The sequence below is a fragment of the Atractosteus spatula genome, chromosome 6 (assembly GCF_055471065.1).
Source record: "Atractosteus spatula isolate fAtrSpa1 chromosome 6, fAtrSpa1.hap1, whole genome shotgun sequence".
NCBI lineage: Eukaryota > Metazoa > Chordata > Actinopteri > Semionotiformes > Lepisosteidae > Atractosteus > Atractosteus spatula.
Genome location: NC_142711.1, coordinates 47,796,797 through 47,820,812, shown reverse-complemented (window position 1 = coordinate 47,820,812; position 24,016 = coordinate 47,796,797). Strand labels below are relative to the sequence as shown.

The 24,016-nt window shown below is 38.9% G+C and overlaps 2 protein-coding genes across 2 annotated transcripts; one reads left to right on the top strand and one right to left on the bottom strand.

Moving 5' to 3' along the window:
* Positions 1–1,054: 1,054 nt before the first annotated feature.
* chmp4c (charged multivesicular body protein 4C) lies at positions 1,055–13,081 on the bottom strand. Its single transcript, XM_088919660.1, has 6 exons — positions 12,936–13,081; positions 12,644–12,845; positions 6,351–6,528; positions 5,402–5,516; positions 3,215–3,326; positions 1,055–2,942 (listed from the first exon to the last, which is right to left on the bottom strand). Exons 2-6 carry the CDS (start codon positions 12,834–12,836, stop codon positions 2,881–2,883), a joined length of 660 nt encoding a protein of 219 aa, XP_088775786.1. The 5' UTR covers positions 12,837–12,845; positions 12,936–13,081; the 3' UTR covers positions 1,055–2,880.
* A 1,405-nt stretch (positions 13,082–14,486) lies between these two features.
* On the top strand, positions 14,487–23,896 carry zfand1 (zinc finger, AN1-type domain 1). The gene is made up of 8 exons (XM_088919530.1): positions 14,487–14,574; positions 15,527–15,569; positions 15,811–15,850; positions 16,653–16,780; positions 19,708–19,799; positions 21,664–21,785; positions 22,587–22,742; positions 23,635–23,896. The coding sequence occupies exons 1-8, from the start codon at positions 14,520–14,522 to the stop codon at positions 23,812–23,814; spliced, it is 816 nt and encodes a 271-aa protein (XP_088775656.1). The 5' UTR covers positions 14,487–14,519; the 3' UTR covers positions 23,815–23,896.
* The last annotated feature ends 120 nt before the right edge of the window (positions 23,897–24,016 follow it).

The window sequence follows — 24,016 nt, the reverse complement described above, 5'->3', positions numbered from 1 at the left end:
CATTGTCCCCCTCCAAAATAAAATCCTGGGATTAACTGGCTACTACCAAATAACGGGGGGGGTAAAATAGCCATCGCTCGCTTATAAGTGTCTTTATGCTTGTCTTATATTCCGCCTCTTCAAGAAATATTTCAGGATTTAAAAACAAAACGTTACTGGTGTGTTAACAAGTTACGTTCACATCGCTGTCTATAAAAAAAACACTGAAAACATTTTAAATGAGAATGTAACAAATAGGTTATATCGTTCAGCCACACTTTCGTACCTTTATTTCAATGTGGCTTTTTAAATCCTCCGGTTCGGACGTGAATTATGGCCTCTCCTAAATTTCCCTTTGGGCTGTGACGCGACGAATTAATTTACCAATACATCAAACCAGGGCTATTACTAGAAAATAGTGATTTGGGGGCTTTGTTCCACCTGATGCCATGGTTACCTGATTAGTCCAATGATTACAGATTAATTTGGCTAGTTTGGGATTTATTATTCCAGATTTTTGGTTCTGTGCTATTCCTTGAACAAATTATTTTCGACAATCATTTCGCTGAAATATCAGACACGCTTCATAATTACAATGTTTATTTTCGAATATTAATGCTGGTGGTTTTTTTTTGTTAAAGACATAAATAATACAGGAAAAAAATCATCACGTAAAAAACCTTGATCAAATTATTTTATTTGGAAACATAGGGAAACTGTATATGCCTAATTTATATTTATACTGGTTACATACACCAGTATAGGCCATTTTTTTATATTCTGTCTTTGGGCAAACTCACCAGTAACTAAAAATGGATGAGTTTGCTTTTTCTGCCCAAAGGAACAATCAGGGTTGCAGCAATCAGAAATGTGTCAGCATTTTAAGATATCAGTGGTCCTGTTTATTCACTTTTAATTAACAGTGGATTATATCTGAGCCTTACCTCAGCTTTTTATACATTATTAGATTTCTTCTGATTATTAGATTTTCGTATTGAACAGAATAAATCTCTCAGAAAAAAAGGTTTTATTCACTGTTGACATAAAGAAGCTGAAGAGGCTTAAAAATGCATTATTGCAAGTGAAATCATCAGTGTTTTATTTAAACACAATTTATATGCTTTTAATTTGCAGACTCAATATTTACAGCAAATAATGGAAACAAGATACAAGAGGATATACATCTGTTTTACATTTCACTGGTTTAATATTTCTGGCAGGAAACGGAATTGTACGTTTGAGAAGTGGTTTTAATCTTTATTTAATGGAATATCACTTTAATTAAAAAAGGACTGGAAAGGCAGCAAATACAAACATATGACACACTTCATTATCTACAGTGCCTTTGCAGAAGATTAAAACCTAGAACTTTTGCACATAAAACCCTAAAGTACTTACATGTCATAATATGCATCAACGTAAAAGTTTAACTTTAACGGTCTGTCAAACCTGAGTTAATGGAGGAGATAGAAACATAACTTTGTACTCTGATCTCTTCTGATCTCAGGAGGTAAGCAAGGTGGCACCTGGTCAGTACTGGGATGGGACACTAGAAAACCAGGTTGCTGCTGTGTGGTCTTTGTGGACAAGTAGGTGGTGCTGCTACTTTTGGACTAGAAGTTTTCCCCAGTGCAATGTCTGTAGACAGAGTACTGTCGGAGGTACTGTCATTCAGATGTGATACTAGACTGAGGTCTAAACTTGTTTGAAAAAGCAGGGATAAGGTCTTGGTTAAAATTTTTCTTTGGGTTTTCAGTCTGGCCTGCCTAAAATTTTCACTTATAATTCAACTGGTGAGGTGCTTTCTTTCTTTCTCCTGATTTGTTGGGTTGTGAGGCTGCTGTTCTTTACCCAGGTAGCGGTTGCACTTCATCAGTGGATGATATGATTCCCCTCCTATATTAAAAGTGCTTTGGGATAATGTAGGCAAAAGCAGAATACACATTTGGTGTACATCTTGATACAGTGATCCTGCATGAATGTCACTTCTCCTTAAATTAGTATTTGCCCTAACAGAATGCAATATAGTAGACATTTTTTTTAATGAAAAGAAATTAAATTACAGAAAGTGAAATTGTTTAGTTCTTCAAAAACCTCAGCATTGTCAAAGTAACTAGAAATGGTGTGAACAGATTCTAGGATGTCTGATTCTGGTCCCCACACCTTTAGCAATGCAAACATTAATATTGATAAAAACATGTATGAAAGCCTATATAATGTATGTCCAAAGGATTTAAATCAATCATTATCATCATAATCTATATTTAACCACTACAATTCATTGCAATTGTAAAAAACACATACTTGCCAAAATCATAACGATTTACTATTTCATTATTTATGTTTTTGGTGAACCTTAGATTTTCAGCTGATTTTCTATGTTTACATCTTCATCTTTAAAACATTTTGTTAAGATACTGTAACTTCCTACACCATTCAGAATGTGTGGAGAATATGAAGACAGGCCCCAGAACTATTTATCACTAATAACGAAAAGGATCAGCTCAATATGAAACATCGCAAACTCTAACATGGTATGTTTTCAGATGTCCTGATGTCCAATATGCAGGATTATAAAGAAGAAACCACAAAGCTACCATGCCAGGCTTTCAATGCTTCACATCAGTAAGTCTACCAACAGGCACAAATGCAATTAAAAGTCAAATGAACAAAGGTGTCATCTTCTTGAACAATTCCACACATCTCTCTTTAAGAACTTAGTGTTAAAAAAGTTTCCATTTTACATGGGTATAAACACACACTCACACTCAGTTTACAGCTTCTTGCCCTGTTATTAAAAACAGGAAACATAAACAGTTAAGGACCACCAAATAAATCCGAGAAAAATCAAAGAAATGTCACGCTATGGTGCTGTCAGTGTTTGGTAGGAGGTGTGCTGAGTTATGACGCCCAAGCTGACAGCATTTTCATGTCATCTTCATCCTCCACCTTCTTCTTTGAAACTGGAAAAGCAAAGGTAGTACAATGTAATGTAAACATACAACTAAAAATACATTAAAAAGGTGAATGAAGTTTGTCAAATGCTAGTATCCGAGCTCCACTGGTGGAGTCAGCTATTTGCGAACAGTGCTGTACAGGTGACTAATGTGTATAAACCTGGCCTGTTGGCACGGAGCACTCCCAGTTAAGCCACATGTGCATTGAATAACCTCCTTCCCTGCAAATGTCTACAGTGATGTCTGTGGAAGCCCTTTACACAAGCATTTCACCTCACCTGGTCTGGTCGGCAGAGATGAAGAGGGCACACTGGGCAGTCCTCCCATGTTCGCCATCTTCTGATCCAAATCCTCCTGCTCTAGTTCCTGTAGTTCAGCCAACAGCTCGTCCTGAAAAACAGACAGCAGGTACTGTAAACCCCAGCCTATAAGCCAAACCTGCGAAGAGCACTGACCCTCTTTCTCACACGCCAATATCCAGCTGTTCAGAACAACCTGGCAAAGTTGTGGTGCTTCAGGGATCATTACCCTTCACACAGTGTAACTATGAGCAATACATCCAAAGGGAAAATTAATATTTAGACTTCTGCATCTGCTTATTATTCTAAATATATCAGTAGATATGCAGGCTTGTCATTCAAACCCCAGGATGGTACAGCGATCACACAGAACAAAAGAAAGGAACAAATTGTCTTAAAACTGGATTTTGGATTCCACTCAGCTACACAAACACACCCTGTTCACTAACCTGGAGTTACTGATGCTGGAACTTCTCATTTTTGTTCCAGCTGAGCTCTCAATTGTGGAATAATTGATTTCATTTTCTATCTGACGAACATGATCAGATTTGCTTTCAGCTCAGGATTTCCAGGATTTGTAATTGGTAACAGCCCTGTATCAGTTTTGATGTTTCAGAAGTCTTCTTATTCTGGTGTGTTGTCTGAAATGTGCGGATGTTTTATACATTGTCACTCCCATCTGTCTCATAAACTGAACACCCATAAAGACTTGTTTCGACTGGTCAACACCTGGACCTCGTTGGGTAAAAGTGCACCTAACGAGATTTCGTGTGTCAAGGCCACACAAGGCCATGTAGGTTTGGATTTTTTTTTCCCTTAATAATAAAAACCTTCATTTAAAAACTGCATTTTGTGTTTACTTGTGTTATCTTTGTCTAATATTTCAATTTGTTTGATGATCTGAAACATTTCAGTGTGACAAACATGCAAAAAAATAAGAAATCAGGAAGGGGGCAAACACTTTTTCACACCACTGTATATTGTACTGGATACAATCATGTATACAACTTGAAATCATTTTTGTAGAAATTATTGTATGTTTAGAGAGTTCATGGTCTTGGGTATGTTATTGTAAATGGCTTTTGCATCACAAATAATATGCTTCATAATAAAAAGTAGAGAACAGAAACAGCCCGTCTTGCCCAGAAGGGGCTGTTGGTGCATCTTAACAATAAATGAAGACAACGTCACTTTCATTTTAATAGCCTGGCTGTACAGCCTTCAACTTTGTGGTTGTGCAAAATATTCAAAGTCATAATCAGTCAGTAAAGAACTACACCCATACATACTTACTAAATCTTCTGCCATTTGTGTCCTCTATTTATATACTCTATTTAAAAGAATGTAAATCAAACTAGTAGTGGAAAAACATATTTATTTCAATGTCTTGGCTTCAAACAGATTTCCCTCTTCACTTTTCTGCCATAACAACTAGTTGCATGGAATGCGGTACTGTCACTGTTTAGACTATCAAATAGTGACAGCTTTTTATCATAAAGTATAGTACTTAAGAGACTCAGTGTTATGTGTGATTCTGCCTCTCTTCCTGTTTTACAAGGAATCTACCTAAACCAGCAAAAAAGAGCCCACTGTAAGGAAATTTGTAAGGTTTTGCCTGTCAAAAGATAATTATGGCGTACTATTATACTTGACCCATCACATTTCCATTTATTTAGCACAAAGAGCCACGTAGCTCTGGAAAATAAATGGCTTACTCAAAGTCTGGACGACAAATTTCAATTAGGGTTCCTCTTCTCACAGAATATGTCATTAAGGAAATGTAGACAGCTACAGACATTGCTCATATTATACCAGATTGTCTTCCAGAATTTCTCTGATCTAGTTTCTTTTGACTGTAAAGTGGATAAATGACTTTAGCCTCTGCCAGATGATTAAATAAGCAATTAGACTGAACTACCCAGAAGATGACGGAAGTCAATACAGTAAACATAACAACTAGCATGAGTACTCTCTTTCTTTAAGACTCTAGTCATGGGAGTTTGGAGGAAGCACCATCAAGGAATCAATCCATGAAGAAAATAAGTCTTAGAAAGACAGCTAGGAGTTTACATTGGGTTCCTTAAAGGAACATATTGGTATTAATTTTGAATTTCAATGTACTCCTTAAACATCAACAGACTCATTTTAGAAGATTTCTTTTTTTACCTCATCAAACTGTTCAGCAAATCCAACAGGGCATGAGATGGCATCAGAGATTTCCTGCGCTACCTCCTGCTGTTCAGTAATGTCTTGCATCAGTGTATCGATCTTATCCAGGTCCCTGGTAGATGCAAAATGCAAAATCGAATTAGTTTTTATTTACTATTAGTTAATCCACTGAAATAAAATACAGAATGAAAACACACACAAAACGTATTATTGAACCTTTTAGATTTAAAGGAAGATGTCAATGGATTTCTAAAAACATTTTCTTTCTGGGTGTGTCTCCTGCATTGTATGTTTGTCATGAGTTACTAATCATTGTGGGGACATTTCCTCAGATTTTGTCCGCAGATGGACAGTAAAACACACACGCCTGTAAGATATTAAGGGCCACCCTGTATACTATAGAAGGCTCAACATCAATAACCTGGTTCTGTAGCACTATAGGTCCAGGATACAGGATTCCCTGTACATGGCGAACACAGGATCTGAATAAGGATGGTCTGATGAGTTATCTTGTATCTGCATTTCTAATAATCAACAAGTGACTGAAATGAAGTACTCAAGGCCCTGGAGTATCTCATTGCCAGGTAAAAATGACCACTATCTTTTCTTAACCTACACGAAATACAGATTTTATCGTTTTTGTTCAATATATTAGTATGGCGGAGGAACAAAAAGTCCCATTAAAGTAACTAAATGATGTTGAATAACTAATGGACAGACACGTTGCAAAGATTTCGCTATGTGGCAGCAGTTCTTAAGTACCATACCCTTGTTTATGCAAACCTTATTTGCTTGGCATGACTGCCGTTGAGATGGTTTTTGTTTTCTTATTTATGTTTCACTTAACTCTTGTTATCAATTACAAAAAAACAATCTCTCAGCTTAATCTAGGGTTTCATTTTTTTATACTGTCACCCTTGCTGTCCTCTGTATATCTTTAACTTACAGTTTCTCATGGACGCCTTTAATGGCTTTGGCAGCATAGCCCATGTTCTTGAGCACCTCAGTGTTGGTGTTGGCATTCTCCAGTGCCTCTCTCTGGAATTCAATGGTGGATAACGTGCCATCGATCTGAGCCAGCTGTTGCTCAAACCGTTTCTTCCTTCTCAGTGCCTGGAGAGCAGCTTTCAGGAAATTAAAACAAAACATCAGTTCCAAATGTGAGGGCAGAAAAATACAGCCACTTTGTTGGTCTGTCAGTCGTTATGTGGTCTGAGAAAAATAGCTCACAACTGTTTTTCCCCGAGGTTTGGAGCCCATACATACAAGGTTTTTCCAAGACCAAACTCAGGCATGAATATATTCTCCAACCTTTTTTAACTAGATTATGCACGCCGATAAAACAGTTTTGACAAATGGTGAATCTTGTGGTACATCAATGAATGGCTTATGAGACTACACTATCTAAGAATTGTGCATAAAGGCTATGTATGAATTAAAATACTGTAATCCTTTTCAGTAAAATAAGTAAACAACTTCAAGCCACCAGTAAAAAGAAAAGTCACACAGAACAAATAAACGGTTTTTGTTTAAATTATTTTTTTTTCAAAAGTTCAGTTTTTTTAAGCCAAACAATAACAACAGATAATAAATAAAATTAATTCCTAGTTAATAAGATCTTAGTGTGTTACATACTTCCTTCATGAATACCACATTAATTAGCATACAGTGTTTTATTTTAGAGTAATGTCTACGTAGAAATATCTTGGCTAAACAGCCAACTATATTCGAGTTCCGGCAACAAAATGACACAACAGGTAGATACCCTCCCACACTAAAAATAGTGTAACATCTACCTCAATATTACAATATCACACTTTACGTATTAACTTTAGACAGCACAGTACTCATGGGAGCGGTTAATTTATAGGTCACTCAACTGCTTACAAATTAGGCAAAGGTAAAATTTACATCCAGTTAGCATGGCACTAAAAAACAAGGTCTCAACCTTGCTGCTACAAATTAGACAACTGGCAGGTTTAAAACAGTACTAGGAGGAGGAGATGGGAGTTCCCTGAGGAAACATGAACAACACAACTTTTCACGGACTACATACAACAAGTTAGAAGGTTAATATACAATATATAAACAGTAATAAATTACCAACCATTAATTGTTTTGTATAGTTATCAGCTGAGATAGGCAGTTCTACAATGAGCCAAGATGATTTCACTACTTCAAGGTGGAAATCAATCTTGTTTGAGGAGAAAGGGGAGTGATAAGACACATATCTTACCACCACAGAAAGAAGTGGGTCAGTGATGCTGTATAAATAAATGACCATCAGCTTCTTTTATAACCATACCCCGACTGATAAAAAATTGTTTACAAAAGCCAAGCGCCCTCAAATATTATTTTTTTCTCCACAGAAATAGAATTTATTGACCTCCAGGATTAAGATGTTATTTTTTTTCTTTGTCCAGGTAATGCCCTTTCGACAGATTTAATATTTCCAGGCAATTCGTTTGGAATAAATGCCCCCTTTTCAATGCAAACGCTTCATTTGAAAAATGTTTCTCAGATCTCAGCCTAAATATCAGTGTACAATGCCACCATCTGCACTAAATATTTGAACATGTACACTGACACCATATGGTGGGAGTCCTGTATCAGTTTTCTTGTTGCTCCATGAGATACTTTTGAAAGAAGTCCACATTTAGGTAGAGTCACCGTGGTCTTAAATTTTCTCCATTTGTAGACTATGGGTCTAAAAGAACAAAGTCCAAAACATTTTTTTATGGTTTTATAACCCTCTCCATACTGATGAGCCCTTGCAGCCCAAGGTTGTCTGAGGTCTCTTGAGATTGTAACACCTCACACTAACCTGTATGGGTAAGACCGAATTCACTAGGTTTCTCACCTTTATATAGTAGAGGGGCTCCAAAACTTTGTCCTGGTGATTGGCACTTTGATTGGTTGATTTGTTACCCAATTATTTTAGGATTTGTGGATATAAACCATTTCTTTTAAGTGCTAGCTTTGACTTAACAAGGATTCCATAGTAAAAATGTAACATTTAAAGAACAATACTTTCAAGCAGCACTGATTTTCTCTAGATTTCCTACAGCGCTCATGTATCCAAAGCCTTTTATTCACAACTGTTCATTCTTGTGTTTAAACTGATAATACCCGGGCAAAGTGTAATTCATACCGGAGAAAACAGATGCTGTCACTCTTAAGAAAAGAGGAAAATAGGAGAAAAAGAGAAATAAGAAAACGCATTATGGCAAAAAGTCGATCAATTTCCTTCTGACCAGAGAAAGATAGATGAGACTGTGGCTGCTGACACAGTGACAAATGGACGTCGTTTTCTAGATTTCTTTTAATAAAAGAGTAAAACGAAGAGGTGGAACTTACACTGTCCCAGATTTGAGATGAAGACTAGAAAGACAGAAATTGCTGTTGGTCCCAATGAATGAAAGCCGAGCAGAGCCGAGAAAGGAAGGCAAGTCTGTCCAGAAACAACCAAGGGAAAGAGAATTTTTATAAAGCATTTAACTCAAACATGAAGGCATGCTAAAGCCATCTAGATTGGGATTCTCTTCCTGCAATGGACTTAAGATTAGCCGCAGAACAGTCGATCCATCGTTGTTTTTGGAATATTAAGAACAGTAGAACTATTATATACACTATTATTTTATACATCCCAAAATAAAAATCCTGTCCTGACGCATATGACATTAAGTGTACCTTATGCCAGATCACGTATCAGAGCCAAAATGCTTGTGTTTGAAAACAAAGAAAACACAGTGGTGTGGGTTCTAATTTGAAAATAAATCATTAATGCACAAACATTACTACCTGGATTTCCTTTAAAAACAAAAACCCTGAAACAAAACATATCATCCAGTGAGTATAAAGATACAAATGTAATGAAATGCAGTACAGACAATGAAGCAAAACGCAAAATCTCAAAACCTTAGGGTGCTGGTATCAGGCTGAAATAAATCTATATACAGTAGAGTGTGTCACATGAATTACACATCATGAAGGAAATGAGGAGGCTCAGTTAAACGGAGCATTTTTGCCACATCTTTATTTGTGCTTGAGAAATAAGCATGTCTTAGGATCATTTTAAGGTTTTTAAAAAAGCTCATAGTTGTCACAATTACATTATATCACACAGGCAGTGCAGTCGTTTATGCTACCATTTACTTTGTTACTGTTTAAAAAACCACAGGCTAATTCTTCAAAAACTAAGCATTTGAAAAAGATGAATAAGTCTAGGTAGTAGTGAAAATGAAGTAGAGAATCGGTGTACAGAACCCTCTAACGTACTGGGACTGTGAAATCTGAACTGGGATTTTCACTATGAAGTCTTTTATTCTTTGCTCATGAAAATTAAATAAGGATGGGGCACATAGTTTAACTGTCTTAGAACTCTTGGTTCCTGGGTTAGATTTTTGACTGGGGTATTTTTTATAAAGGCAATTGGGGATTTCTTTCTTGGGTCAATTGATCTTACAATTTGAACACTTGAAGTTAAAATGATTTATTTTTAAACAATTGTTTGGAAATGTTTGAAAAAAAACATTGTCAGAGAGGTTTCTCTTGCTGGTCAGATATTTGTTGTTGTGTAGTTAGGCTCATAAACAGCCAATCAGCCTACCTAGTTTTGGTTTCAGTGTTTGGAGTCTGAAGATCTTTCAGCCAAACAAAAGTGGCAATTTCTAAACTAAAATTGAAAGTAAATCAGAAGCAAATAGCACATACATGAGGAAAACTGACATCAATTTGTTCTAAGAGCTGGAGAAAGATACCCTAGGTATAATTTCCAATCAGTCAAACCAGGTTGGCCAAGAATAACATCAGCAATTGGTGACAAAGAAATTCTCACAGCTGTGCAGGAAAACCCTAAATGCACTACCCAACAACCTCCACAGTGCAGGTGATCATATCAGCACTCACAGTTTGCAGAGGACAAGAGACAGCAGAATTCCGAAGGCCGCGCCACAAGATATAAACCTCTCATCAGCACCAAGAACAGAGAAGCAAAATTAGAATCTGCTTTGAAAGGTGAGCCAGGAGAGTTTTGGAACAAAGTTTTACAGACAGATAAGACCGAGATAAACCTTCAGGAAAGGTGATGGTTTGGATGGTGTGGAGGGAGAAAGGAACTGCTCACACTCTAAAGAGCCCCGCTTCATTCGCGTAGACTGAGGTGGAGGCCAGGCCAAGCATCCTTCAACGATGGAGGAACCAACGACGGCAGCGGTGAATATTTGATTTTCTGACCTTTCCAGAAAGATTTAGTCTGTTTTTTTTTTTGGAAGAAAATGTTACACACAGTCTGTTCAGGCTTAACTATTTGCAAGCACAGCTTCATTCCTTCAGAGTAATATTTGAGTAATTTCCCACATCTTAGGATTCAGATCTGTGTGCCGTCTCAGCAGTTTCATTCCTTTTACACCTGTATCTCATCACCAGAAACTGAAATGCCTAGCATTTCTCTTTGGTATTTCTGACCTGATTAAGTTTTTGTGTCGTAAAAATGATTTTGATCAATACACAATTTAATTTATTATTGCTTTATATATTTTAAAACATATCATGGACCTAAAACACCTCATCTGCATCATGTGCATGAATTTGTATTGGCATAAATACCAGTTTGTGGCTGCAAGCATTTCATACTACAGCCAGCAGCTATATCACCCTGCAACCCAACTTGCAACGCACTTAAGCTCAGCGGGTGTGAGCCTGGCCAGTTCCCAGATGGGAGACCTTCTGGGAAAAACTTAGGTTGCTGCTGGAAGAGGTGTTAGTGGGGCCAGTAGGGGGTGCTCATGCTGCAATCTGTGTGGGTCCTAATGCCCCAGTGCAGTCATGGCTACAGTATACTGTAAAAAGGCACCGTCCTTTATACAAGACATAAAACCAAGATCCTGACTCTCTGCAGTCATTAAAAATCCCAGGGTGTTTCTCATAAAGAGTAAGTATGTTACCCTGGTGTCCTGATCATAAATCCCCCCTGGCCTTTACCAATTATGGTCTCCTAATAATTCCCCTCTGCTCTCCTCAGTCACTGATAGCTGATGTGTGGTGAGTGTATTGGCACACTATGGCTGCTGTTGCATCCAGATAGGGGCTACACATTGGTGGTGGTGGAGGGGAGTTCCCATTACTTGTAAAGTGCTTTGAATGGAGTGTCCAGAAAAACACTAGATAAATGAATTATTATTTTTTTATGATTTAACCAGAGCAGTCAGCACCAACAGTCAAGCTGAAGCCCTGCAGCTGGAATTGGCCCCCCCCTTGTGGTAGGGTAAGGGATGACATGTCAGGGAGAAGATGGGGTTCTGGTCTATTCTCCTTCGTGTTACACAAATGAATGTTTGTGAGAATCTGTGTGGTAATACGTGGTCTAATATTCTGCTCTGCACCAGAAACATAGGTAGGTAAGGAGTCAGGTTCCTGTCTACCAAAATGTTTCTCTACCCAGATAACCATCTCTTTAATGTTTAGTGAAAGACCTTTATAATCAGAAAACCAATTATTCCCGAGAAGGGTCAGAGCAATGTCCCAGCAGAGGGCGGCGAGGCTGGACAGCACGTCTGTGTCAGGAAACCGGAGCAGCGAGAGAAAACCACATAACCACCGGCAGACGCCACACAGGAGTCAGCGCAGGCCGGAGCCAAACTCAAGAACACAGAGCTGTGAGGCATCCGCAGTGCAAACCAGCAGAATAAATAGATAACATCAAATTCCAATTACAAACATACACCTAGAATTATATCTAGCTAAAGTCACACTGCTACAAAGCCACCTGACTGTCTGGATGTTTTTTTGCTGGGTGTAACCACAGATCTGAATAATGAAACCTTTTAAATAGATTTGTTCTAGCATCTCACCTAACACAACTGTCTAAAAGATGTAATAGTGTTAGAATTTGGGCGTATATTACTGTAAAATTATACACATTTTAAAATGTTATGCTGTACTAATAAAAAAAGCTTTATTATCTAATTTAAACCACCTATACATTTTCCTTTCATTTTGCAGTGCGGGTTTATGGTAGATAAAACTGTATTATCGCAATGGTCTCGAATTTCGCAGCATAAACAAAAAGGCGTTTAAACGGAAATGAAAAAAAATTAAGATGTTTTACTTACTGTAACTAAAGTAAAGATTGTATAAGGATTTACACCTTATTGCAATAAGGGGGTAGGGATATGAGAAACGGCGAACAGTTTCCAAACACAACAACCGCACTCGACTACGCATATCCAATGGCCTCACCTTTTTTATTTTTGGTACCGTGTTTTCTAGCCGTGGCGATCTCTTGCTCGACCCTTTTTTCCAGGTACTCCTGCTTTTTGGTCAGCATCTCCTCCGTCTCCCGGAGTCTGTGGATCGCCTCCTGGGGAGACGGACCTCCCCGGTTCTTCGAGGAGCTCGACCCCCCCTTGAACAGCTTGGAAATCTTACTCATTTCTCCTGTCTTGTAGAAAAAACAAGCGTGAAAATTTGTAAACAGGAAAGCAGTCGATTTTTCTCAAAGTCTCCTCAGTCGGGGAGCGCAGAGACTCACCTGTCGCTTCCTGAAACCCGACACTGTCCAGGGCGAGTAGCGTGAAGCTACCTACAGCAGGGTTTAGGGGACTTTTATTTTGACAGGCGCTGCCAAGCTAGTGTCGCTTGATGTAGCTAGCATCACGCTACTTCCAGTGAGCGACTGAAAACGCCTGCGAGGTTCGCGTCCGATTCAGCACCGAGTCTCAAAACTTGCGTGCTCACGCAAAGCCCAAGAACAGTCGAAAATGACCTATCTATACACGTGGGCTTTTGCTGATGGCAATAGCGAGGTAGCTGTATCTTGTTCAAGAGCCAAACTGCAGCGCTCTTAGTGGGACTCTGTTCAATTCAATTTTCGATTCAAGGTGCTTTATTAGCATGACCGATGGGTACCATCAGTGATGCCAAAGCAAATAAAAATAATGAAATTCACATGAAACAAAAAATAAAAGTAAAATAAAAATCTACAGACATTTACAACAAAGACATATCATAAAATATTTACATATACTGTAGACACATGGAGCATTATTGGGAGACAGACTCACTGTTCCTCAGGGTGTGACAGGAGATCACATACTGGGCTGCCAGTTCAATTGAGTTCCCTCCTCCCTCTCCCAGTAGGATTGGGACCTGTTGTGATTCTGGCAGGTGTGGGAACTCTAACCCACAACCCTCCAGCTCAGAGCCTTAATCTGTACTCCACACTGCAGGTATCCTCACTTCCCCCTTGATAGGAAACAATAGGGAACGAGTGTTTTGTCCCGGGAGACGTACAAAATGGCTTTTTGTTGAAGAGGTCTGAGTAAAATACGGCAACCTCATCTCGTGTTAATGAAACGCCTGCTCAGGTCTGGGGTGGGAGACCGTTAAAGAAATGCAGGTTGCTGCTGCACAAAGTGGACGTTTGCAATAAGACATCAGTGGGCTAGGGTGCAGTCTTCCCTCTGCGCTAATACGTCTGATGAGCCAATGTCCCAGCACTGGGGCAGGGGTACTGTAGGTATCAATAGCCAGCAATGTATTAGAGGAGGTGCTGGCCTTTGGGTGAAACATCAAACTGAGCCACTGACTGCTTCGTCATTTATGATCCGGTCATGAAAAGTCATATCACTTTCCGAAACAGTAGGGGTGTTAAGAGTTGGACCCAAATGTCTCGGCTACATTCCGCTCTGGGTTTCAACGATCTGGCCTCCCTAAAGCTTTGCCTTAATTCAAAGGGCGAAGAAATTTCTCACTTTTCACCTGGGGATACTGCCCTTCAAAGGTGGGGTTAAGTGGAATCCCATTCTAAGTGCAAAGCGCTTGGAGAACAAATGTAAGGAATAATTTTAAGACGCAGGGAAAGATGACGTCAGGGTCCCCCCTGGATCTGAACTTCAAAACTTTCCAGTCCAAACTGCGGATTCGAGCTCCTTTTGGCAAAAGCTAAAAACCGAGCGAAATGATTTCCAATACCATACACACCGTTGTTTAAATTAAAACACTTCGATAACTCTGAAACGCGTTTTATTCTGACGGGCCAACTTTTTGTTATGATCCCTAACGTCACGTGATCTTGGCGGTGCTAAAGTGCAGAGGTCAAAGTTGAACCGCAGTCATGGCTGAGCTGGATATTGGACTGCACTGTCAGATCGAGACCTGCAATCAGAAAGGTAACCCGACACAAATTACATTTTCATAAAAAAATACTGTAATTTTGAATTGGCTTTCTTTTTTGTCGCTGTTGGGCATTAATAACTTGAGGCTCCCTTCTTTACTTGCTTAGTCGGTCACCCACTGATCTTTGAAAACAGCTTCTTTACAATATTGGGATCGCAATAATAAGACGCAAATACGCTAATGATAAAATTCCTCTTGGAAACTATTACGATTTTGTGAAGATTAATAGTTTAAACGGGATTATTGTTTTCAAACTTTACAAACTGTCACCATAAATTGTCATTTATATCAAACGATTCATGTTAGTTTTTTTTCAGTGGTTCTATTAGGTGCAGTATCGTGGCAGTAAAATAACTTACTAGTCTCGGTCCCCATTCAAAACCTCATCTCCCTGATGTCTGTGTCATGGCATTAACGATGCAACGTCTTAGAAATGGCTGAGTGTAGTAACTGTTTATTTGAAGAAAAAGACTTGCTAGCTGTAAGTGCAAGGTAGCTCACGCAAATGCGCTTTTGGCCATATCGAACCAAAAAAGTAGTTGAGGAAGATCTGACGTTTTTGTCTGTGTGTGTTTTCAATGTGTGTATGGATTAAAACCGTACACTTAAGTGTATGGAGCTCTTTAGTGATTACATTTATAAGCTTACAGTAGTTCTTCATCTAAACTAAAATTATATGGAGTAATAGAGAGAATGAATGAATGAAGGAGTGTGTATGGTTGTGTTTGAAGTCTAGTTTGATAGGCTGTTTTGTTGTATTTGTGATCCGTTTTGGTGTACCAGTTGTAGGAAGCTGGGTTAGTTGGTTTTTTTTTTACATTTGATTGTGTTGACCCAGACAATTACTTTACATTGCTTATGTCACCCTATCACATGTCGTTGAACATTCAGATGATGCCTTATCAATAAAATCTGAATCCTTTTTGTATAAATCTAAATTCTCAGATTTCCTGCCCTTTGTTTGTGATGGCTGTTCTGGAGTCTTCTGGTAAGAGTTTCCTATTTTAAAAAGCAAAAAAAAAGAGCAAAGCAATAGAACGACATATACTATTAGCAGATAAATGTTTTTAAACAGATTTTACAAGAGAACACTGCATCTCTTTTAGGATTTTCTTATACCTTTTTAATTTTAGGTTTCAGAGTGATGAATAATATGGTGTAACTATAACACGTAGAATGGAAGATCTATGCCCGACTCACAAGTACTACTGTTTGTTTGTCCTTTAAAGCCTTGAACACAGAAGCCGAGAGTCACACTGCTGTTCTGAGGTAAAGACAGTGTTCCACACTTTAACAGTATTAGAGCAGTAGAGATGGGTTTTTTGATGTTGATTGTTTTGTGCAATGCTGTTTGAATGAATCATGCCAATCCCAGGCACTGGATTAACTTTGCGGGCCATGTAACAGGTGTCAAATTAGAAGTAGAAAAATAAAGCTTGCTGTATGTTACAGAACAGCCTAAAGACTTAATAATAGTAAAATACAGTGTAATAAGTTCATACTAATTACATTATGTGATAGCTTGCGGACAAACCAGAATACACAAAGCCAGAATCTTATCTACAAACAGATCATCACATCATATCACTTTCAATAATTACTTATCCAATTCAGGGTCAGTGGCCCAGAGCCTATCCTGAGAGGCATTGGGAGCATGATGGGATACACCCTGGATGGGATGCCAATCGCAAGACACACAGAGACACACACACACACACACACACACACACACACACACACCAGAGCCAGTGTACACAAGACGCCAATTAAACCTTCAGTACCAGCATGTCTTTGGACTGTGGGAGGAAACCAGAGCACCTAGAAGAAACCCACTTGACCACAGGGCAACATGCAGACTCCACAGAGATAGCTCCCGAGGAGTTAAACCCAGGGACACAGTGCCACCCTCTTCAAACAGATGTCTTTGCCAAACGTTATGGCATCATAATTTAAAGAGGTAGAATGTTAATTCAGCACCATCAACCTGCAAAATTTGCTGTAACGCTTTCTTGTGAAATGTCCTGCTCATTTCAGCTTTCTGTCTGTTGCTACAATTCGTCTTCTTTATCAGCTAGCACTCAGAAAGGAGCCGGTGAAGTCTGGGATCATCACGTCTTACCCATGCACCTTCCAGGACTGCGGCAAGAAGGAGCTCCTGCCAGTAGTTTGCCCGAATTGCCAGAAACACTTTTGTCTGGCGTAAGTACACGCTTTCTGGCACTAATGCTTCTGTAAGCCGCGACTGAGCGTTTTGGAAGGCGGACCATACGCTTTGCAAAAAAATATTTCAGACAGATTTTATATCTCGTTGATTTAATAACACGTTTGACAGAACTTGAAGAGGCAAAGACTTGAGAGGCCTCTGGAGATATGTAGACGAAGCCTCCTTTGAAATAATGTTGTTAGACTAATCTCAGACATTTTTGTCCAAAAAAAAAAACAAGTCTCAGGTGGCTGGTCATGGGTCATGCATTTCTGTAAACTATAAATTAAACAGAAACTGGTTCCATAATAGGCATGTATTCTTAAAATGCCCCTGTCTGCATTAGATGACCTCACATTGTGAGAATATTTTGAGGTCATCCTGTTAGTTCGATATCCTGTTCTTTCAGGAAGTGCCCAAGCTGTAGAGCACTATTGAGGAACGTGCTGGCCTCCATTAGAAGAAGGATATGGCCAGTTGCACCAACATAAAGTTCAAACTACATCCTGAAGAGGTACGGCACATTCCCAGTAATGTTTAGGAGCATAGTCACGTCAGCAATTGAGTCAGCTCCTTATTTTTTGACAAGTGACATTCTTCACTGGCAATGTCTCCCTAGTGTCAGCTGCAGGGCTTGTCCCGAGTGTGTCAGTGCTCTGCAAGCTGAGCGTTACCTGTGAGTAGAAAAATATGGCTGTCGTCTGAGCAACCCAAGGGTAAAAACTTTAGACTTTTGACGTGACAGTGGGGCAGCATGGTGATGCAAGTGGTTAGCTTTGCTGCTTTGTAGCACTGGGGCCCTGGGTTCAATTCCAGATCTCTGGTGTGATCTGTGTGGTTTGTATGTTCTCCTTGTGTCCTGTGTTCATGTGGGTTTCCTCCCATTGTCCAAAAACATACTGGTAGGTCAATTCACTTCCAAGAGAAATTGGCCCTGATGTGAGTGAGTCTGTGCATGTCAGCGTTTGTGTGTGTGTCTGCCCGGCGGTGCAGTGGCGTCCCATCTAGGGTGTACCCTGCTTTGCACCCGTTGCTTGCTGGGATAGGCTCCAACTCTCCCACAACCCTGAATTGGAGGAACCAGTTAGAAAATGGATGGATGTGACAGTTGTCACTGGAAAGAGAGGTGGAAGAAGGAAGTAATTGAATCAAATACAACTGTGACTGCTTTAAATAGAGCAAATTGTGTTTACTCAAGACATAGATCTGTTTAGTATAAGCATGTTAGTACTTAAAAGGAGCCTATGAACCTCTTTTTCCTGTTGCTAATCAAAGCCTACTCTGCCATTAATGATTTAGCTAAGGAGCTTGTCCATAGGGAAAAAGTCTTTCTTGGTAAAAAAAAGAACTTTTACTATTCAAGGTTATTTAAGACCAAAGTGATCCAAATTGTATTGCACTTCCAGAATAATTTCCAACACAAAGATTAATTTTTACTTTTACAATCTTATCACATGACCAGTCAGCTGACCCTTGTTTTACATAATGTAAGCTAAGGAGGGGCTGCATACCTTAATTAAGATAAGTAATGTACCTACTTAAATGTCAAAAGCATGCACACACACAGAGGTGTGTACAAGTTTGTTTAGTTTCTGGCTTGGCTGTTGATTATGTTGCTGTCTCCCAGCGTGAGCTTCACTGGTGTGTTTCATTCATTTGTTACGTTACCGAGTAATCCACTCTTAAATAATGCCTGCAGCTGCCTTTTAAACACAACCATCCATTAAATCTCTTTCTCTAACCTGGATGCCACAAAATAAATGGGAGCCTATCTCCCTATTGTAAAATGTAGTCACTAAGCAGGAGAGGCAATTCTTTACTCCACATTCCCTAAGAGCTACAGAATAACAAGTTCTCAGCAAGATTCAAATATGTAGCTCTAATCAGAACTTTTCAGATGATCTCGAACAAGGACGTCTCTTCTGGCACAAGCTTCGAGTTCCATCTCCCCCTGTCTCCCTCTCTCTATTGTGGTCTGACCTTTTCTTTATTTTTTCTTTCTCTGTCTTGATTTGATCTTGTATGGTGGGTGTCTTTCTGGACTGTTGATTGACACTTAATCTTTTACCCGAAACTTAAAGTAACTAAGGTAAACCAAGGTAAACGTTGTGATTGCTTTGATCACAGAATCTGGACCCCCTACATCTCGGAAACATTACCTTGGCTTTGAAGCTGAAAACTGTTTACACAACCAGGTGTTACACACCTTATCTAGTCTCTTAGAGACACTTCCTAGTCACCTATAGCTGTAACAGTATTATATAAAAAGATGAGTTTTAATTGAGTAAAAAGTGGTTTTATTTAGCTGAATCACTGTACAAACCTGAAGATTCTTCCAGACAATAGGCTCTATACATTACAAACAAGAGGAGGTCATTCTCATCATTCTTGCTCATTTGATAACTATTAGGTAGTTCATCAAGGGTCCTATCCTGCTGTTTCTTGAAAGAAGCCAGTCTAGAAACAAGCCCTTGTGTGAGGAGATACCTAATGGTCTTGAGTCTTAAATGCATTTAAGCTCCCATTTGTATTTTCCCTGTTTAATTTTTCCCAATTGATCTTGAAGACGTCCACAAAGGGTTGACTTCAGTATAAGGTCAGAAATGATCGATATTGTTTGTAAAAAAAATATTCTCTTTTAGCTGCAATATGGCAAAGGTCAAGCTGAAGTGATAAAGTGACCTTGACCAAAAAGATTGCCCATCATTTTGTTTTCTTGATTGACCACAGCCTTTCTCAGGTCAACTTTTGCTTGGTCGCCGCTCAAAGGGAATTATGAAAAAAGTTTAAATTCAGCAGGCATAACAGCAAGGAAGCAAAATCGGCTTTTCTGCTTGACGTAGCCTGAAACAACCGCCAACCAAACTGTTTTGGGCATTATTTGCTTTTGAATCTGTGCCTAAATGTCTGTTTTTCTTACCAGCCATCGACATCAAGATGACCATGAGTGTGAGAAACTGGAGCCTCTAAAACCACGAATGGCTGCCACTCAGCAACTTGTCAAGGAAATAGTAGGTCGGTGAAATAAATCCTGCATTGCCTATGATACTTGTTTTTCTGCTGTCCCTCTACACCCTTTTTTCCTTGTTTTTAACCATCACATAATATAAAATGATACAAAACAACACACCATGCTTTGCCAATGAAAGATTCTGAAAAAAACTGTCTTAATTCTAATTATTTATGTTAGAGTAAAGCAATTGCCTGTGCTCTTTAAAGCATTAAACCTGTGAGAGCAAATGGCAGGTTTCTGAAAAATGTAATACAGTTGTGAACAACTCAATTGAATCAGGTTTCACTTATTCATGTAGTCTAATAAACCAAACTCTATAGAGAATAGTAGAGCAGCCGATATAAGGTTGGTCACCCCCATGTTCGAACTTATTTAAGTCACCCAGAATTGTTCCTACTCCTCACTGGAATGAACCAGTATGCAGTGAACTTCAAGATGTTATTGTTTTTTCCATCGAAGGGCAGCACAGTGCTACAGTGGTTATTATTGCTGCTTTGCGGCACTGGGGCCCTGGGTTCAGTTCTTGGGGTAGTTTGTATGTTCTTTCTGCGTTTCTCTCTGGAAACATTGGCGCTGGTATGAGTACATGTGTGTCTGTGTTTGTGTCTGTGTGTGCTCTGCAAAAGACTGGCGTCCCTTCCAGGTGTATCCGCTGCCTTGAGCCCTTTGCATGACAGGATAGGCTCTAGCTCTTCCGCAACCCTGTGCTGGATGAGAAAGCAGATGAATGGAGTTCCAACCATCCATCGCCAGACCAGAAAGCTGCTTATTCCCGATGAGACTCGTAGCAACCTGGCACCAGTCCCAAAAGCAGAGGATAACACCCTAGATGGGACACATAAGAACAGAAGACAGGATACAGATGGAAAGAGGGCATTCAGCCCTTTAGGGTAGTTTGCTGGCTAGAATGTATTTGATCCACGGATCTCAGGGGGCACTTTTTTGTAAGAAGCTTCAATATTATTGCTGGGTAATTTGTTCCAGACCCCCACAACCTTATGTGTGTTAAAAGTGCCTCTGGTTCTCAATTTTATAAACACCCCTTTTTTTTTATAAACATTTTATTGCTACATATTCCCTCTGGTTAGTATTGTACTATCGATTCTGACAAAGTCTTATTAGGTTGTCCTTGTTTCTATCAACATTCATTTTGATTTGGCAAGTATCTGTCCCATCTATAATATCATCGCTTGGTAAGTCACTGCTTCCGTGTTTGGTAAACCCTCCATTTTTATATCATTTAACGAGTACAGTAACTATAACAAAATCTAAATTTTTACTGTAAATCTATAAGAGAAACAGGCGTTAAACAAATTCCTGTGGTATACTGCTCTTTACATTGGCCTAATCAGAGGGTATGTTGTCTAAGATGTTTTTTTTTGTATTTTATCACATTTTGATATTATATGCAATATTAAATTGTTGCATTTACTCAGATTCTCATTACTGATTAAGGATTTTTTTCTATAATGAATTCAGTGGACAGGACAGTCCATAGGAGGGCGGTGTGACCACTGTATTTCTTACAGCTAGAACATCAGAACAGTGAAGTACTGTCTTAGTAGTGCTGTTTAATTAAAGCTCTCATACATTAATTTTGTCTTCACAAGCTTTTGTAATATTAACTGTCAGAACTATTACTTGTTTGTTTTCAGGAAGACGTGCAAGCAGCTGCGTTTTTCCCCTCATAGATGTACTCATGGCTTTTTAAAGTCGTCACATAAACGATTTAGTGAGGAAAACGCAGCGGGCAAAAGTGATGTATGTTTGTTGGTTAGTAATATACTGTATATTGTACACACTATAGCACCCAGCAAGCTGTAGATAATTGTCTTTTATTGAAAAGAAGTTAATTTAATTTTCTAGAGTCTAAGAAAGGGGCTCCAGCCAGCAAAGGAAGAAGAGGAGCGAAAAACAGTGCAACAGCAGCAAAAGTTGCCTTGATGAAGCTAAAGCTACACGCAGCTGGAGACAAGTCATTACCGCAGGTACTGAGTCTGTACCAGAGTAATTCTTACGTTGCTGGGAAACCATGTGATTCAGGTAGTTAAATGTGCAATTGTTATGTAGCTTTGAATCACTCGAGACCAAACGTTCAGCCCTGTAATGTAAAACACTGATGCTCGATGTGTGGACCTCCAGTTTGTTCCACTACAGAATTGTTTTAAAACCTTGATTATTTCGTTGATTGTTAGCGGATTAATATAGCAATGGAAGAGCCGATAGCGTTAAAGTATAGTGGTGGAGCAGATTGGGAGGACCACAGGTTGAGTATCCCAAATGTACTGTAAATGTAGCTAGTATATTTCAACATTAATTTAATAGTAGGAGATGTCATATGAGCTTTATGTGAGTTTTAAATGGGATACACTATGAAGGCTGATTGAGATATGTTTTACTCCTAGAAGGCCTAGTGTATTGTGTTTTTTTCCCCAATGTCAGTAATCAATTGAAAAACAAACTTAAGGATTTTCATAGATATGTATAGGGAATTTTTAAGAATGGTTACAATTGGTAACTTTAATTATTCATAAACAGTACAGGTAACTGGAAGACACCTCAGAGTTTAGCTAGCAATATTACGGTTGTGTAGTGCATGAAATAATTTGGCCAATTATGTAAGGGAGACAACGAGTTGGATGGGCCAGCAACCACAAAATGCTGCATCTTCCAAGAGCTGAGCCTGAGAACCCCGTTCTACGTAATTGTCCGATAAGGTAAGCCTTTGCATTCGAAAAGCATGTTGTAAAAGATTCAGAACAAGCTGCTGTTTTGTTCCTGTTGCGCAGGGTGAAAGGACATATTTCCAGGTGTACCTGCCTCAGGGAGGGAAGGACAGGCGTCTGCCCATGTTCTTCTCTTCCTCGTGGACTGTGGGGAAGGTGGTGGACGTTGCAGCTTCACTGGCTAATCTGAAGAACAACAACAACATTCTGACAGCCAAGGTAACAAACACAAGACGAGCTTAGCGTCATGTGAGTTTATTCGTTTTAGACAGGGGTCCATAAATCGCCGACATATATTGCTGTTAACCACATTTGTTACACTCATCCTCCCAGATTGAAATCATGGAAATGGTTACTTAAGCTTGAGGGTTGGAAATGAGGTCAGTATATAGGTTAGTGAGCGCTTGGTGACTCCGAGAGAATCACAGGAACGGTCATTTGAGGAAAGGAAGACAAAGAGTTAAAAAAAATCTGATTGCACCTTTTTATCCTTTAAGAAAAAGGGCTTTGCAATGGCAAATTCTTCACATACTTGGTGCCAATGTTGTAGTTTTGCAAAATCTTTTTTCTGGTTTGTGGGAACGTGGAAGCTGTCTTTCTTTTGTGTGTGTGATGTCTTTCTCTGGACTTCTGGACTGTAATGTACTCTGTATGGTTATCTCTCTTTATCATTGTCTGCTGTAATAAAACCTATACGGTCTTAATATTTATGGAACTTTGGTAAAACAAAATTGCATGTAGCATTTAAGATGTAATATTTGAACATGAGGAATGCTATTTCATCATTAGTCTCCTAATGATTAACTAATTCTCTTATATTTAAGGTTAAAATTTACTTTTATATTTTTATCTCAATTAACACCTCAGTTATAACAAAACATTGCAGTTTCATGACACTGTTTGGTTAAAGCACAAAATTTTTACAAAATGTCATTACAGTTTTCTCTGCATTCCATTTTTTCCTATGGTTATGCTTATGGATTTTTTTTACTGTCTTTTTCAGTTGTGCATTACAATGTGAAAGTATTTTTAATTTAGCTAAAACTTCACAAAATTCTAGTAACAATAAACACTGCAGGACTTTCATGTTAACTTGTCTCTGTCTCTCCAGAAACTGAGGCTGTGCCACCCGCTTTCTGGAGAAGCACTAAAAATGGACCAGACCCTGGACTCCTGGCTTTCACATCCAGACTGTCCACTTTATAATGGAGGAGACATAATCCTAGAATACCTTAACAATGACTGTGCGGGTCTGGACAACGTAACATCTTACCTCTCACAGCCTCAATAAACATCCCCACCTGAGAAACACCTTTTGCCATTTGAGTTTTGACCCCAGGATGTGCTAAATAATAAACATTTGATTTATTAAAGCTTTCTCTTTGCCTTTTTTATTATCAAATTTGATTTATGGAATGTGCTTAAAATGTTACAGACTTTTGGATCTGGTTGACAACCGTACCAGCTGCAGTTAAAAAGTCAATATTGAGTCT

Bases quoted from the DNA above. Each gene is read 5' to 3' on its own strand.
- chmp4c (XM_088919660.1), bottom strand. From the start codon at position 12,836: ATGAGTAAGATTTCCAAGCTGTTCAAGGGGGGGTCGAGCTCCTCGAAG. The intron at 5,517-6,350 runs GTAAGTTAAAGA...TGCATCTACCAG, and splicing joins AAAGGCGTCCATGAGAAACT to GGACCTGGATAAGATCGATA. The intron at 3,327-5,401 runs GTAAAAAAAGAA...TCTGTTTTTCAG, and splicing joins TTGCTGAACAGTTTGATGAG to GACGAGCTGTTGGCTGAACT.
- zfand1 (XM_088919530.1), top strand. From the start codon at position 14,520: ATGGCTGAGCTGGATATTGGACTGCACTGTCAGATCGAGACCTGCAAT. The intron at 14,575-15,526 runs GTAACCCGACAC...CTAAATTCTCAG, and splicing joins CGAGACCTGCAATCAGAAAG to ATTTCCTGCCCTTTGTTTGT. The intron at 15,570-15,810 runs GTAAGAGTTTCC...TGTCCTTTAAAG, and splicing joins GGCTGTTCTGGAGTCTTCTG to CCTTGAACACAGAAGCCGAG.